General features: G+C 43.5%; 1 protein-coding gene across 2 annotated transcripts in view; it reads left to right on the forward strand.

Moving 5' to 3' along the window:
- TTC17 (tetratricopeptide repeat domain 17) overlaps window positions 1-16954 on the forward strand; it is a 96805-nt gene that overhangs the window by 60107 nt on the left and 19744 nt on the right. For both annotated transcript variants that reach the window (XM_045825525.1, XM_045825526.1), the window contains 4 exons: window positions 8837-9096; window positions 9570-9723; window positions 13719-13839; window positions 15939-16098. In XM_045825525.1, the coding sequence (XP_045681481.1) occupies window positions 8837-9096; window positions 9570-9723; window positions 13719-13839; window positions 15939-16098 (695 nt within the window). The remainder of the gene's footprint in view (window positions 1-8836; window positions 9097-9569; window positions 9724-13718; window positions 13840-15938; window positions 16099-16954) is intronic.

A 16954-nucleotide genomic window follows, 5' to 3' on the forward strand; every position in this document is an offset into this window, starting at 1 on the left:
ATGATACATGTCATGGTACAAAAGTTAAAAAGCAGAAGCAACCCCAGTCACCAGTTTCTTGTGTATCCAAAGAGTTGTTTCTAAAATCAGATCTGATCAGGTAAGTTGCCTACGTTTACATTTTTCAACAGCTCTCTATTATTTATAGCGAGAGTCCAAATGTCTTAGAATGGGATACGTGACGGTTTGCCCCTCGCTTTTGTCTTTAACCGAATTTCCGTACTCTACGTGACAGAGAGGGCAGCCACTGCGCATTGCCCTCACGTGCAGTGCTGCTTCGGGCCTCCGGGTCTGTGCGCAGGCTGGGAGTGGCCGTCCTGTACTCTCTGCTTTACTTGGACAGCTCCTGTGCTGCTCCAAGATGTGGCTCCAGTGTCGCCTCTTCTGTGAAACCTTCACAAAGGACTCCAAGCATTTAGTTGTTGCATTTACCGTCCACTTTCTATCCAGGCCAAGTCATGTAGTGTTAGTCACTTGTATGTCTTGTCCCCCATCAGACTGTGAGCTTCTTATATACCATGTCTTACATTACTGTATTCCTGTGCACAGTAAATATTTTTTAAAGTAATAAAGCATGGCACTTGCCTTCCTATATATAGGTTGGATTAACCTATTGGGTTGGCCAAAAAGTTCATTTGGTATTTTCCGTAAGATAGCTCTAGTCGCGTTACTTGTCTTTAACTTCATTCAAAACAATTTTGTTAGAGTGTGTTGTGACAGCTGTCATATCAATGTGCATTAAAAAAAATCAAAATCAGTGAGTTTTTGTGAAGCCATTTTAATGTTAAAATGGAAGAAAATATGCAACATTTTCAGCATACCATGCTTTATTATTTCAAGAAAGGTAAAAAAACAACTGAGATGCAAAAAAAGATTTGTGCGGTGTATGTGACTGATCAGTCGTGTCAAAAGTGGTTTGAAGTTTTCATGCTGGCGATTTCTCACTGGACGATGTTCCACAGTCAGGTAGTCCAGTTGAAGTTGATAGCGATCAAATCTAGACATTGAGAACAATCAGCTTTATACCACGTGGGAGATTGCCAGCATACTCAGAATATCCAAATCAGTAATGTTATTGGTGAAAATGAAATATGTGTCTTTATTTTACAGAAAAAACCATGCAGACTTTTTGGCCAACCCAATATTTAGCAATTACAGAATCTTGCTTCTTTCTAAGTGGAATTGCATATAAAAACGATGTCTAAGAGAGGCAAGCTAGACCTCAAAGGAGAAGTTGTGACCTTCACCTTTGCAGGTTTAGAAAATTAGCTTATCAGTTCTACCAGAAACTGTTGGGCTTTTAAGGAAACTGATTCCCATTTACCAGCTCAAAAGAGATTGGATCTTAAACCAGATGGCCAGTTTGTTCCTTTACGAGGAAGCTACTCCTGTCTGGTACCTGACAGACTCACATCTCTTTCTGGCATCAGGCACCCACACTACCAAATGGAGATCATGAGGTTGCTTGATGAATTCACAATTGATACAAATGAAACTGGGTAATGTTAGGGGTTGTTTATTTGGTTTATAGAAACTGTCCCTATTCCAGTGCAATACAACTCCCTAGTGACCAGAATGCACATGACTACCAAATTAGGGTCTTTGTTCCTTGCATAACTCAGAATACAACCCAAGCAAAGTCTTGCTCTTTGTGTCCCGGATTTCTGAATACGGCATCGGTGAAGACAGACTGTGACCTAGTGCTCACCTTCTTTGGTCCCATGTCCCTCACGTAGTTCTGTTCCATCGCCCTACCGAGGACGCAGTGTAGTCACCGTGGCTGAGACCAGGCGTTTTCCGGTCCCTGCAGTACCGTGCAGACTGTCTCCCAGGGCGGGTTCCTTTCCAGAGAGCTCATTGAATCTGCAGTATGATGACGACTCTTACTGGCTTTACTACCTGTGTTTTTTTTTTTTCAATTTCCTCCAAAATACAATACAAAAATTCTTTTATGTCTGTGCTTTGGCTTTTATTATAGCACACTATTTATACTAAAAAGGGATATTTTTCTGTCTCTGATAACCTCACCTTAGGAAGCCTGCTAGTGTGCACATGCTAACACACACAACTGCAGTCCTCTTGGACGTGTCAGTGTGCAGGGAAATTCAGAAGAAGGTGCTCCCAGAGTTTAGGCATGGGGGGAGCAAGTTAATACCTTCTCTAGTAACTATAAAAACATCACGATAATCACTATCTTTTTATGGTACTTATAATTTACACAGGATTATGAATTATGTATTAACCTCATGGATTTTATTACTGAGACCATCTGATGGATGAGGAAATTGAGGCCCAGTGACCTTAGGTACCTTGCCCAAATTATTCCGTCGGTGACATAATTTAAATTATTCTCAGGCCTCCTGATCCATAAACTGTCCTCTTGCCTGTAGTTCTCAGAAGTAGAGGTTTGATTCAGAACTTTATTTTTTAATTGGCAAGGTCATTTTAAAAGAAAACTGGAATCTGCCCTGACCAGTGTGGCTCAGTTGGTTAGGCGTTATTCTGCAAAGCAAAAGGTGGCCAGTTCAGTTCCCAGTCAGGGCACGTGCCTGGGTTGTGGGTTCAGTCCTCAGTCAGGGCATGTGCAGGAGGCAGCCAATCGACATCTGTCTCTCATGTCAATGTTTCTCTCCCTCTCTGTTTCCCTCTCTTCCCCTCTCTCTAATAGATAGATAAATAGATAAATAAAATCTTTCAAAAAAAAACCTAAAATCTGTTATCACCATTATATAAAGCAAAAAACATTTTAATGTCATAAAGGTGCAAAGACTATCTCAGAGTGAAGGTGAGTCTTCCTCAGAAATGACATTTGGCAGCCTCACAGCAACAGAAGTGTATCTGGACATAAGTGTTCATGTGTGTGTGTATAACTTTATATATGTATCTTTGTTTTCTTTCTCATCATTAAGGATTGCTAGAAATTCTGTGTCTGAGCAATATTTGAAAACCACTGCTTTAATTTGTCATTATCTAGTACAGAATTCCTCCACAGTAAACCTTAGACATGGAAGGAACGGTGTAGATTTTATAGTCAGAAATATTGTCATGTCCTGGCTCTCCCACATACTAGTTATTAAATCTTGGGCAACTTACTTGGCCTTCCTGAGCCTTCCTTATGTTCTTAATTTAAAAATAGTCAGCCCTGTCTGGTGTAGCTCAGTGGATTGAGCATGGGCTTGCAAACCAAAGCATTCCCAGTCAGGGCACATGCCTGGGTTGCAGGCCAGGTCCCCAGTTGGGGGCATGTGAGAGGCAACCACACATTGATGTTTCTCTTCCTCTCTTTCTCCTTCTCTTCCCCGCCTTTCTAAAAAATAAATAAATACAATCTTTAAAAAAATAATCAAAGAAATGCCAGAGTGTTTTTAAGTATTTAAATGAAATAACTTAGGGAAACATTTATTTTAGCACCTGGTACATAGTGAGAACTAAGTAAATGTCACTTCTGCAAACATAGGCATGAGACTCTGCTGCTTCTGGACTCAGGCCGCTTATGAGCCCAAGTCCTCACAAGCATATGCGTGTAGTATCTTCTAAGTACACATCTGTTTGATTAAAGGGAGTCCTGACATATTTACACAGGTGTTGTAAGAGGAAAGATTCCCTACTTGCTTTTTTAGGTTATCTTCGTGGAATTCTATTTTTTCTTGCTATCTGGACCCACCTAAAAGAAGGAAGAACACTGTTGGTGCAAATGAAAAATTCAAGTTTGTTTTCTTCTCAGAAGTTCATCGTTCCCATACCTACTTTGTTCTGGATTACACCTTTCAAGCTTTCTAATTGCCAGCGTGAACTTTTATCGTATTGTTAATGCATTAGATTGTGTAAGCGTGACACTTGCCTTCAAAACCAGATCCTGCCTTTTAAAGAAGACACTAAAATTCAAGACAGAACTGCCCAGGGTCCTATGGTGGAGGAGTCCTAATTAGAAACCAAACTCATCCAATTCCTTCGTATATTTTTTTCCATTTTGTGAGAGAAAGGGACATGTCCCTCTGGGGTATCATTCTTAAGGTGGACTGCGCCTGCCTGTCTTCAGAAACCACAGTCTAGTTAGTACTCAGACCTGCTGTTACTAATCATGTAAGACTTGATGGAGGGGACGTTTTGAGTCAGATTTTGAAGGAAAGACTTTCTTCTGCCATTTCTTTGAATGCATGATCCTTACCTCTGATCTTTACCCCTGTCTACTGTCCATTTTGTCTAGGAAGTAGCACTCATCTTTCTGTGCTCTGCTCCTAAAACTCCTGAAACCTCACTTCCGTGATTATCAATACTGCTGCTTACCAGATATTGTCACCTTCTGTCATTGTCTGGCTTTTGCTCCCTCCCCAGGCCTTGGGCTCAGTCTCTCTCCCTGAGTAGCCAGCCCACTCCACTTTCTGACAGTTCAGAAGCCATTCCTAATGCTGAGCTGAAATAGGACTTCTCGTTTCTAGTCCTGTTCTCTGAGGCTAACGGAGTTGGTCCTTCTCTCATTCATGTCGCATTTCCTTAAATATTTGAAGATGATGATTGTTGCTACCTTTCTTCCCCCCACCTCATATTTTTGCTTCCTTTCACTAAGTGTTCTCATTTTCTTGAACGGCTCCTCTTATGTGGGGCTTGTAGTCCCTTCCCCAGCCCTGAAGTACTCTCTCTGGAATTTTATAAAACCTTTCTAGCAAAATGGTTGTCAGGCCTGATTTTTTTGTGCACTCTCCCTGCCATGGGGGTGACCCTCGGTTCCTTCGGTCCGTCTTCATGTAACGTGCTTTTGAGTCCGTTCACCAAGTCACTTTTCTGTAAATGTGCTCTCCTTTCAAAATCTCTTCAACTGAGGTTCTCAGGCTTAACCACGAATCTCCAGGTGTGTCTCAAATATTGCAATATTGTATTGAAACTAACTTCAAAGAACAGGGTAAGTTCAAAGATGATTTCAAGATTTTAAAGCCAGTCTGCTGTGATCTGATGTGCTCAGCTCTGGCAGAGAAATAGTCTTCAGTCTTGGTGGAAAGGGAAAGTGTGCTCTCCAAGCCAGAGCAGGGCTCGCTTACATGAACAGAAGTCCCTGCCCCGGGTCCTTGATTGGTCTGTCTTCATGCAAATGAGGAATCCAAATCCTTGCTGTTGGATTGGTCCAAAAATCACTGTCCAGATTGGTCAGAATAGAGCCATTCTGATTGATCAGAGCATCACAACTCCAATTGGAAGGGGAACACCACCGTCCTATTGATTGAACTAGGGTTCCAGGAACTCCCTGGTAAGGGCTGGCTCGGGTGGTAGAAACAGAGCAGGCGGAGCGTTGTCAGAGCTGCTCCGTGAAGTGCAGTTTGCAACAGAGGCCCCTGTGTAGACAGAGTTCCTAGGCTGCTTTGGTTTCGTTTCATTTCGTTTTAATTTGAACCCAGTTAGCCACCAGGAGCCCTTCTTGGTCGGCGTCTCCCTTCTCAGGGGCCACAAATCCCAGTGCTCTGTCCCATTGCCCTTTTCTCACTCCCGCATTCTGTCGTCACACTCAGATTCCAAACTACATTCACACAGTAAAAAGCCCACGTGGGCTTTAAAATCATCTTTGAACCTACCCTAATCTTTGTCCTAAGTTCCACTTTAATCACCAAATGCTATTTTTCCTCCATTGACAGTTTCTCACATACATCTTCCCCTCCCTTTTTAAAAATTCCTTTTATCCTCACCTTAAGTCAGCCTCCCTTCATAGAACTCTTATATAGATTATTGGAATACCTTTCTAATTGGTCTCCTTATCCTCTGTCCTGCTCTCTTCCTCCCCTCCCCAGCCCCAGATACAACAGCGGATTTACTGCACTAACTTCCATCAGTATGGCTGTCACCTTGGGACTCTTCTGCTGAGCAGACAGGGCTCTCTTTGCAGCAGGTCTTCTTCCTAACTGTCCCCGACATTCGCAGGGCCGCCCGCCTTCCCTCGGTGTGTTTGTTACTTGCTGGTCTCCTCTGTACACAGTTTTGTTCTAGCTACTGCTTTCGCACACGTATTCCTCGCGCCTGTGTCAGTCTGTGTGTGTGTGCACGCACGCTCTTCAGTGTCGTCACTGTAGTGAGCGCCCTGCCTGCTGTCTGTTCTGTCTGAACCCTGCCTCAGGTGGTCTGCCTGCCTTTAGGAAGAGTTTTATGGCTACCATCAAGTACTTTTTTCCTTCCAAAACTCTTAAATGTTCTTGTCCTCTCATTGTTTAACGTGTACAGTTTTGTGTCTTCAACTTGATTATAAATGTATTGAATTCCTCAGATTCCTCAGGTTCCCGTTGCTCTTGTTCCCACCTGCGCACAGCTTATACGTGTAGATGGGCTCATAGCACGCTCTAAATAAATAAAGTTTGGTTTATTTTTCTTCCAACTCAGCGCATGTGTGATCTCCCTCTCCCTCACTTTTGTTCAGTGTGGTTCTGTAGGACTCGCTCTCACCCAACCCCAGCAGCCTGCAGCAGGTTCCGTGGTCTCTCTTTATCTGAATATTGATTTTCCTCAGTGAAGTCCCTTTCTCTGCAAACTGTTTAATGATACCTATTACTTAGTGGTGAGGGCATAGGGAAGCATTAACCTTGGGGAACTCTTTGCAGCTGAACCATATAAATGCTTTCTCAGTAGTGAATAAGGCTCCCCAACACAGCATCTGTGTGCAGCCCCAGCTGTGCGCTGGCGCGCTAGTTACTCGCAGTCTCTCTTTGGCCAAAAGCCACCTTTGCTTAAATCCATATTCTTCACTGTGGCTGAGATTTTGAGAAAACCCTTTCCTGTTTCAGGATGAGGTGCAAGGACTCTCATGGTATCCATAGGAGAGGCAAAGAGAGGAAGCTGAAATAACATAATACTTAGAGACGACAGTGTTGCCGCAAGTCAGACGCCTGGAATTTCTCTAAGTTGCTGTTAGGGATCCCTGTAGAAACCCTGTCCAGCTGCTTTCCTAGGTTAGTTACTGAGAAATTTGTCAGTGGCATAGTATGCCATAGTAAATGGCATAAAAAGCTACTAATTATGCTAAAGACATGCCTACCTTTCTGTCGCTTCCAATTCATCCAGCCAAGCTGACCATACTTTAACTCATGACAAGGTAAATCTCAGAGTTGGAAATGTCAGCAGGATAAGGAAGGAGCAGCAGATTCTCTAGGACCTCGCAAATCAAATTATTTCTGCATTCCCATTAATTCATTCTGTGCCTGCTATGTGCCAGGTAAAATGCTAGACATTCAGAACATAGTGGCAAGATAGAAATTGAAAATTAAAACTCTTTGTCAACCCTACGCTTATACCACTGGCCACATAATTGAGGCAAGTAACCAACCATTTTTGTCTGAATATTCTGAAGAAAAGCTTTTGCAAACCCCTATTTTACTTTAAACTTGTTTCAGATCTCATTCATCGTCATCGTCATTGGTAGAAACCAGCAGATTCATTCAGAAAACTTAAAAGAAACTTCCTTAAAAAGATGGTAGTACATTCTGTAGTCACTTGTGACAAATAGAAGAGCCCTATAGCCTTTTCAAAGAAGAATAACAGGGATTTCTGGTGGTACTGACAACAGACCTTCCCGCTCCCTGGAATGGAGTGGGGGATGGGAGACAGGTGTCACCTGGGTTAAGGGTGACACTGCACCTTCTGTGAGTAGGTCTCAGAGCTTTAGGTTATTTTCAGCCGTGGTAGTCGGGGATCTTTCTCACCCCAAGCCTCCTCAGAGACCAATGCTGTCCTTCTCTAAGATCACTCACAGTGGCCACACAGGTCAATATGGATAGGAGATTCCTGCCCCTGGCTTTTGTAACACCATGTTCTAAATCACCGAACAGGCCAGAATTACCGGTTGAATATCACTGGGATATCTGGGACAACGCAGACTAGCATTCTGTGAGCAGTCAGCCCCAAGCTCTCAGGTTGTCCGGTGGGTACACATTTCAAAAACAGGCATTTCATTTTGTCACTTGTTTTTATACCCTCTCTACTTCCAAAAAGGGTTGGAGATAACTGCCATCGAACACACAATTTAGGGTTCAGCCATTAATTCAAAATAAGAGAAGTAGTAAAGAATTTTTTTTAAAGGAAGGAATTCTATTAAGAAACTTGAAGTAATTTTTCCCTACGCCTCCTAGTTACCTAGGCATAGAGGAGAGTGTGTGAGGGCGTGCAGTCTTCACTGTATGATAAGGGGAACATACCTGCTTCTCAGCGGAGAGACTCTCTACCAGGCCATTGTGCCGATGAGCTTCCATGGGAGTCTTTACATAAGAAGCTTGAGCAACATAATGAATAATATCTTGATAACCATTTTAGAGAAAAATTACTGTTTTATTGCTAGCATATTGCTAGTTCTTAACATCAGCCATTAGTGAGAATGGGAGCCTTCGTGTGGAAACAGGATAATTTCTCATTAAACAAAACATTATTCACTTAAGGCAATTAGATTATATGGCCTGGACCTGCAGCTATGGTATTTTATGTGCTATTTGAATAAAGCTCAAAGAATCCCACATTAAATAAGTGAACCTCATCTTTGCCATCTGTGTCTTCTATCTTGAGCAAGTTGGTCTTTTTTGCAAAAATACATAAAATAGCCATCCTCGTGCTCAGTAGGGACATGCGCTATGCATGCCTGCCATCGAGCTGCTGCCGTGTTCTCAGCCGGGCTTTTGACAAAAGGCACATGATGGAGATGGTATTTTATTAGGAGTTTTGAAGATGCCAAATGGTATTTTCATGCCAGTGGGCCAGAGAAGCGCCTCTAACCAGAGCCAAAATTTTTCTCAAAAAAGCAAGGTGGGAGTCCCTCAAGTACTTGAAAGAGTACTATGTAATTTTGAATAACGTGCTGGAACTTGAATTTCAGGTACGGTGGTGGAAGAAAGCAATGGTTCTGACGAGATAGAGAACTCAGACGAAACAAAAATGTCAGAAGAGATCTTGGCTTTGGTGGATGAATTTCAACAGGCATGGCCCCTGGAAGGCTTTGGGGGACCACTGGAGATGAAAGGGCGGCGTCTGGACCTGCAGGGGATTCGGGTACTGAAGAAAGGTCCCCAGGACGGAGTGGCCAAAAGCTCTTGCTATGGAGACTGCAGAAGTGAAGATGATGAAGCAACAGAATGGGTAAGAGTTGCCAACTCAGTTCCTCCCAAATTGCAGCCCAGGTCTTTTGTGGGGCTAGGTTTTCAAAGTGTGATGTTTCTGTTGGATGTGTGGCCCGACTTTACTGCACACCCCAGGCGGTCTTCGCACTGGAATTGAAATGCAGGAAGCATTTCGTGCAACTAACGTGCCCCTGGCTTTTCTGGGAAGTGGAGGCAATAGGATGGGGGTGTGGCCTCATTCGGAGCCCGTGCATTTGGAGCCACCCAGTTCAGAATCTTAATTTTCAGTTTCCTCCGTATACTTACTCTTCAGGGCTAGGTGACTATTTTTATTTTACTAAAAATGTTTGATGTAGAGCTTTAAGAATTGAACTGAAGGAGAAAACTTAACCTTAGCCCAGGACTGGTCTTTCTTAAAGCCACCAATACCCACAGCCACTGACAGATTTGATCTCTGGTCTCATTTGTCCCTAACACGTTTCTGTTTCCTAGATCACATTCCAGGTCAAACGGGTAAAGAAACCCAAAGGAGAGCATAAAAAAACTCCAGGGAAGAAGATAGAATCAAATCAAGCAGAAAATGCACATCGCTACCAAGCCAACCTGGAGATCACGGGCCCGAAGGTGGCATCTCCTGGGCCACAAGGTGATTTGAATGTTTAATACGCCAGTTTCTTTTTTCAGACTTGACTGTCCCGGTTCTCACAAAAGATATGTTTGTGACTTAAAGTAGATGACGAGGTAAGTTGGCTAAGTGAACAAGAAGCCAGTCATTGATACAAAAAGTTTGTTTTCACAGTTCACTTTTTTACCATAGGTTATTTGGCATTTATTCTTATTATCTTGAGCTTAAATATCTATTGATTCTTACCTTGAAAGTCTAGGTTAGTATATTAAAACGGGGGTTTGAGACGACTCCCTGGCCTTAAACTCCAGTTTTGCCATTCAGTTCCCCATGCCTCACTTTCCCAATCTATCAAATGGGACTAATAATTGCTCCTGTCTTATATGGCGACTGGGAGGGTTCTGTGAGTCGATGGTGCTTTAAATGAACTGGGCACGAGGGGCTCAGTACATGTTAACTGTCCAGTAACATCTTTGTGTGTCAGGTACCTCTTTCTTTACCTATCGGGTGAATGCTCTAGAACCACTCCGCAGGACAAATGCGTATACGTCAAACTCGGACCTGTACTTTCAAGGTTCGTAGTTGTTCCAAAACCCATCTCTGGACTCCATGTTCAGGGCCCCTCCTGTAAGTCTCGCTGACTTCCTTTTCCAGCAATCAGGACGTTAGAATTTCTTTATCCTTAAAAGGATATATTCCCTGTCTTGGACTTTGGATATTCAAGGTAACTTCCTGAAAATGTCTTATTTCACTTGGTGTACTTACCAAAGCTCAAAGCAGAGAGCACACAGTAAAGTACTAAGTCCCAGAATGAACTGTGACTTGTGAAAAATAGTAAGGACACCAAAAAGGACATTTTGTCATGACTGGAGCTAAAAGCACGAAGTAGCTTTCCTATTTAAGGAACATAACATGTGTTAACAAGTGACAAAAGAAAGCAACACTTCCTTTGTTAGGTCTGTCTTCTGTAGCAAGGGAACAGCGCTCAAACTGTAAAGCATTATTATGGAAATGAGCACTGCGTTGGATTAAACAGTACACGTAATAAAATGATAAAAGAAGAAAACTTAGATGGTTATTTATATGCATTTAAGGTGAAAAGGAAATTTCTAAGGTTGAAAGAACAAGTAATTCTAGCATCAGAAAATACCATGAAATAAAAAGACAAAGGGCTGATACAAAGTATTTTTTGTGGACTATTTACAGGATATACAATATGCAAAGGATGGTAATATTTAAAGAGCACCTACAAATCAATAAGAAAAATACAGCATTTCAGCAAAATATGTTCAAGTACATAGGCAGTTCACCAAAGACACACACGTGTACACACACATGCAAGTGGCCCTAAACGCGAGACAGTGTGTAGCAAACAAAAAAGTGCAACCATCAACAGCGACGTTCATTTGTGCTTATCGAATTCTTTAAATGTGTAATAAACAATGAGAATTAGTAAAATGAAGTATGAGTTCTGGGACAGTTTGGCTAGATGTCCAGAAAATTTAAAAATATACCAACAGTTCTACTTCCAGTACCTTACCCTGAGTGAATCATTTTACAAGTACAAAGTTACTGATCACAGGGTTGCTTATAATAAAAATCTGGAAACAACCTGAAGGTTGGTAATTCCCTAAATAAATTACAGCATGTGTTCTGTGCAGGCGAGGTTTGTAACTCAGTAAGTGAACAAAGCAGTTTAGTAAGCAGCATGCAGATGTACTTCTTTTTATCTTAACACTTTATTGCACTTTGTAGACAGTGTGTGTGTGTGTTGTTTTTTTTTAATTTGCCACAAATTGAAGGTTTGTGGCAACCCCTCATTGAGCAAATCCAGTGGTGCCATTCTTTCCAATAGCATTTGCTTACTTTGTTTCTCTGTCGCATTTTAGTAACTCTCTCAATATTTCAAACTTTTTCTTTATTATAAATGTCATAGTGGTCTGTGAAGTTCTGCTATAATTGTTTTGAGGCATCACGAACCACACGCATATGAGACTGGAAACTTAATCAGTAAATGTCATGTGTGTCTGACTGCCGCCAACCAGCCATTCCCCATTGCGCTTTCCACTTGGGCCTTCCCGTCCCCTGAGACACCACAAGACTGAGATCAGGTCAGTTAGTAACCCTGTGGTGGCCTCCAAGCGTTCACATGAAAGGAAGAGCCACTTTAAATCAAAAGCTAAACTTAGTGAGGAAGTAATGTCAACAGCCAAGATAGGTCAAAAGTTAGACCTCTTGTGCTAAACAGTTAGCCAGTGGGAATGCAGAGGAAAAGATTTTGAGTGAAATGAAGAGTGTTGCTCCAGTAAACAAATGATAAGAAAGTAAAACAGCCTTATTGCTGATATAGAGAAGGTTTCAGTGGTCTGGATAGAAGGCCAAACCAGCCACAGCATTCCCTTGTGCCAAAGCTTAATCCAGAGCAAGGCCCTAACCCTTCGGTTCTGTGAAAGCCGAGAGAGGGAGCAGCTGCAGGAGGAAAGTCGGAAACCAGCAGAGAGAGGTTGGTTCATGCTGCTCCCTCTGCCTGGAATGCCCTTAAGCTACCTCAGAGATGCTAAACTATCACTCGTCCTTAAACCTCAAGCTCAAATGCCATCTCTTCCTTGGTACCTTCAGGCGGAATTAGTTGCTCTCTCTCCAGTTACTCTGCGCGGGCGCATGCACTGAACCTACCGTATTCTAATGGTTTGATATTTACCTTCCTCCCTGGACCGTGAGCACAAGGTCAGGCTCTCCTATTGTCTCCTACCACGATTCCCGGCCCTGTGTAACAGGTGTTCACGAAGTATTTTCTGAGTGAGTTCCCTAAACGTGAAAGAAAAATAAGTTTAATTGTGAAACTTATGGTTTAATTCTTTAAGTTACTAATTTAAACAGCATTCATTTGAAACTCTTTCACACTTTTCTATTTTATTAAAATCTAAATCTAAAACCCTGCCTGTACCTCAGACAGTTTTCTACTATTGGTGAATTCCCGCAGTAAACAAGAGCTATACAGAAGCAGAGTTCTCCTTCCTGCCCCTTTAGTTATAATTCCTTCAGAAGAACCCTTCCCAGACCAAACTTAGTTCTGCTCTTTTCTTGGGAACTTGATCTAAGTAAAGGGCCTAGACCCGAAAGGGAGCACTTGGGAAGGGGATCAGCAAAGGGAACTTTAAAAGTCCTATGTACCTTTAAATAGCACGGTAACTGGGGGCCTGCATGTTAGTCAGTGGACCTGGGTGTTCATCCCAGCCCTGCCTCCTGCTAGCCAGGTGGCCTTCGGCGAGTCACTTGAGATGTCTGAGCCTCCATTTTCTCCCCTGAGAAGTGAGGGGTAAAACCCGCCTCATGACGTTACGAATGCAGAGCACTCAGCACACGGCCCAAATACACGGTAAGTGCTCTGGAGATCAGTAGCCGCTCGTTACCATCGTCGTCACAGCAGCGGTTCTCCACCAGGAGAGATGTTGCCCTCCCCGGGGGCACACGGCAGTATCTGGAGATACGTTTGGTTGTCACCTCTGGGGGAGGGTGCTTCCGACATCTAGTGGGTAGAGGCCTGGGATGCTGCCGCGCTTCCTCCAGTGCACAGGACAGCCCCCACCGCAAAGCATGATTCAGCCTGCAGAGTCGTAGGGCCAGGTTGAGAAGCCTGCTTTAGAGACATGTTTCTCGTCGTGTATAAATCAGAATGTAGAGGGTTGAAAATTAAGGTTGGTAGGAATGTTAACATTGAAGGACATCTTAACCCTTATCTCATGTTGATTAGTCTTAAATCTAGTGAAGGACTCAAGTATTTGTACTTAAATTACTATCTACCTCCGAGAACACAGCTTCACTCAGAGATGATCTTTATTCTCGTTGCTGTGAATGACAGGATTGTCGTTCTCTATATGGTACCAATTCTGAAGACTGGAAGGATGACTAGCACCTTTAAATACACCAACCTGGGTGAAGTAATCACCTGGGCATGAGACACTGTGGATGCTGTTCCTTTGCAATTGTGTCATTGCTGGCATGCTTTTTCCCAGGAAAGAAGCGTGACTACCAGAGTCTGGGATGGCCCAGCCCAGATGAGTGCGTCAAACTCCGCTGGGTAGAGCTGACTGCCATCGTGAGTACCTGGCTTGCAGTTTCTTCAAAAAACATTGAGTGAGTATCTTAAACATCTCCCTCCCCGGTGGCATCCGGTGTGCCAGTGAGCGCACGGGGCCTGAGCTGGCGTCAGGGGTGCCCTCTTCCCGCAGCAGCGATCAGGAGAGCTGTCCTTTCTAGAGCTGGTGGTTCAGAGGATGACCGCTGCTGACCACAGCCCACACACAGACCCGGCCAGGTGCACTGAACAGTGCCCCCGATCTCATTGCCTTCGCCCACACTTTTGTGATTTACCCAGATGTACTTAGTTTAACTCGAAGACCAGATCCCCCTTTTTGAGAAGCATAAACCCTGTGGTCTCTCACTGACACCACACACTCAGAAAAGCAGTCGGGGCAAGTCCGATTTACAAACACCTTCCAAAACACAAGGTTGCCTCTCTGATGACTGCTTTTTTCCTTCTTGGACACTCCTTCTCTTTTGCTGGCCCCTTGCCTAGTCTTTAAGGGTTGGAGTTCCCCAAGATTTACCAGTCGGCCTTCTGTAGACTCACTCTCGTCAGACCGATCTTCTCCCAGAACTGACAGCACCACCGATACATTGCTAACTCCCAGTCATGAGTCTCCAGACCAGACCCTGATTCGAGCCCTCAGCCCCCCTCTCCAGGTATCTGCCTGGCCTCTCTGCCTAGACAGCTCTCAGGTGTCCCAAGTTCAGGAAAGCTAAACTCATAATTTTCTTGTGCACTTGCCTTCCAAAAAAATTAGCATCGTGTTTGTTTTCTGTTTCTTATTCTTAGTCAAAGCTCCAGCAGTGCTTAGGCCAGAAGTGTGGGAGTCATCCTTAACAATCCTCTTCCTTCCCCCTTGAATCTGGTCTGTCACCACATCTTGTCATTTTAACTCTCTTGAGTATTCTTCAAATCCAGCCGCTTTTCTCCATCTCCATTGCTGCCTTCTTAAATCAGGTCACCATCATCTCCCCTTACATTCATTCAGTAGCCCCCTAGCTGGTCCTCGTGCTTTATTTACTCTTGGCACTATTCAGTCTGTTCTCTCCATAGTGCTCAGACATCTTCCTCAGTTGTAAGTCAGATGATTCTCAAAATGCTCTAATAACTTCTTACTGCTGTTTACAGTGTTCACATTGTCAGTCTGCTTGTGCGTGTCTTTCCATCTCCGACTCTGCCCTCTCCCCCGTCAGGGCCTTCACATGTGCCGTCTCTTTCCCTGTGTTCTTTTCATCTTCTTCTGCCCGGTCAGTGCACGCTCCTCCTCCTGGCCGCAACTTAAATCTTACTCACTTCCTTGTGCAATTCCTCACTGTCCGTCTCCCTCCTCCATCAGCGTAGAGGGGACAGATACCCTCCTGTAGTGTAGCACTGACGTTTTCCCACGTTTTTATCTTTTATAATTTGTCACATCTGTAATAGTTGTCACTCACAAGTCTGTGAGCACCATAACAGCAGGGACTGGGTATGTTATGTTAATTATGGTAGCCCTGGTATTAAATGGCTGGAGACAAAATTTGTCAGTGCCAGTTTGCCATGTCGGCATGTATGGTAGTACATAATACTTAGCCTGTGTCTAGCAGGAAAGTGACCACTTTGGGACCATGCAGAAAATACTTTCACGTAGATACAGTGGATAGCTGTTTTGTATAAAATTTACTATCTAAACTTTCTGTGGAGACAAGTATGTTTCTGTCTAAAAGGGAAAGTAAAATAGGAACAATTTGTGGGTATTTATCACTATCTATACTCTGGAAAGAGAAATCCTACCAGAAAACCCAGCTGGTTTAAAATGAGAGAAAGCGGCCAGCGGGAGTGAGCAAATCAGATGCCATGGTGCGTAGAAAGAAGGCAGCTTAGGTGGTTGGGAAATCACTGAGTTCGGGTCACTCAGAGCCCAACTGTTCCTTTGATCTGGGACACGGTCTTAACTCACGCATTCAGCACGTAGTTATTGCTGGGCACTGGAGTCCTCGCACCTGTATGATGAAAGATCAGTCTGAGTAACTTCTGAGGTCTCCCTGTCTGAGTCTGTGGTTCCACGCAATCCTCATAACCTGTTGAAGTTATGATCAGCCAATCACTAATACTTTCTCCCCACCCATTCAGCTTTCCCGTGGCTAATGTGGGCATCTCCATGTTTCAGCATCACAGAACACATAGACTTTGCCACTCCAATCCAGCAGCCAGCGATGGAGCCTGTTTGCAATGGCAATCTCCCCACCAGCATGCACACCCTGGACCACCTGCATGGGGTTTCCAACCGAGCCAGCCTGCACTACACAGGCGAGAGTCAGTTGACAGAGGTCAGTGCTCACTCTTATTCAGCTTGTCTGCGGTTTCTAGCCCGACAGTTTGGGTGCAGCCGATAGCAGAAAGCACGGTGGCCAGGCCATGTGTTTTTGTCTTTCTGCGGTTGGCTGTCGCTTCAGTGGCTTTAGGCTAAGCCTAATTTCTTTCAGGCCCTGGGACTGAGCTTGCTTTCTTTTTATGTCCAGGAAATTTTAATTCTGATTCACTCCTTGAGGTAGGTAGCATTCTGCTTGCTATCAGACAGAGGCTCTTACAAGAATTATTTGGGACAGTTTAATTCCCCTGTTAGCATTCCAAAAAAGGAAAGAAAGGAGGACAGACCCAGAATATACCAAGCAAAGAATATATCAAGAAGAATTGGGAAAACATGCCACAAATGTCCAACAATGCAGGATTTGTTACATAAATGTTGGTACAGATATAAGGTATTACACTGTGGAGTCATTAAGAAAGATGTGTGGGAATACATTTAGTGGCTGAAGAAGTTTTCAGAATATGTTATGTGAAAATGGTGACAGTATGCAGTGTGATCCCATATTTTGTGAGAGAAATAATGTGTATATGTATAAAAATCTGAAAGATATACGAGGTGTGTCCATAAAGTATCCAGCCATGAAATGTGGAAAATATAGACATTTATTGAAGAAGATACAAGGTGCAGTGATTCAAGATACAAGATACAGTGATGCCTCAGTCCCCTTCAAAGCAGGCACCTGGGAACCTCACACAGTTCTCGCAGCATCCCTTCCACTGCTCAAAACACTCTGCAAAATCCTTTGTTAGAATCACCATCAGCTGCCCAGTCATATTTTCGTAAATGTCATCAATGGTCTGAAATATCTTCCCCTT

Source organism: Phyllostomus hastatus, unplaced genomic scaffold, assembly GCF_019186645.2.
Source record: "Phyllostomus hastatus isolate PE091 unplaced genomic scaffold, TTU_PhHast_1.1 phas_scaffold_585, whole genome shotgun sequence".
In the NCBI taxonomy this organism is placed as follows: Eukaryota; Metazoa; Chordata; class Mammalia; order Chiroptera; family Phyllostomidae; genus Phyllostomus; species Phyllostomus hastatus.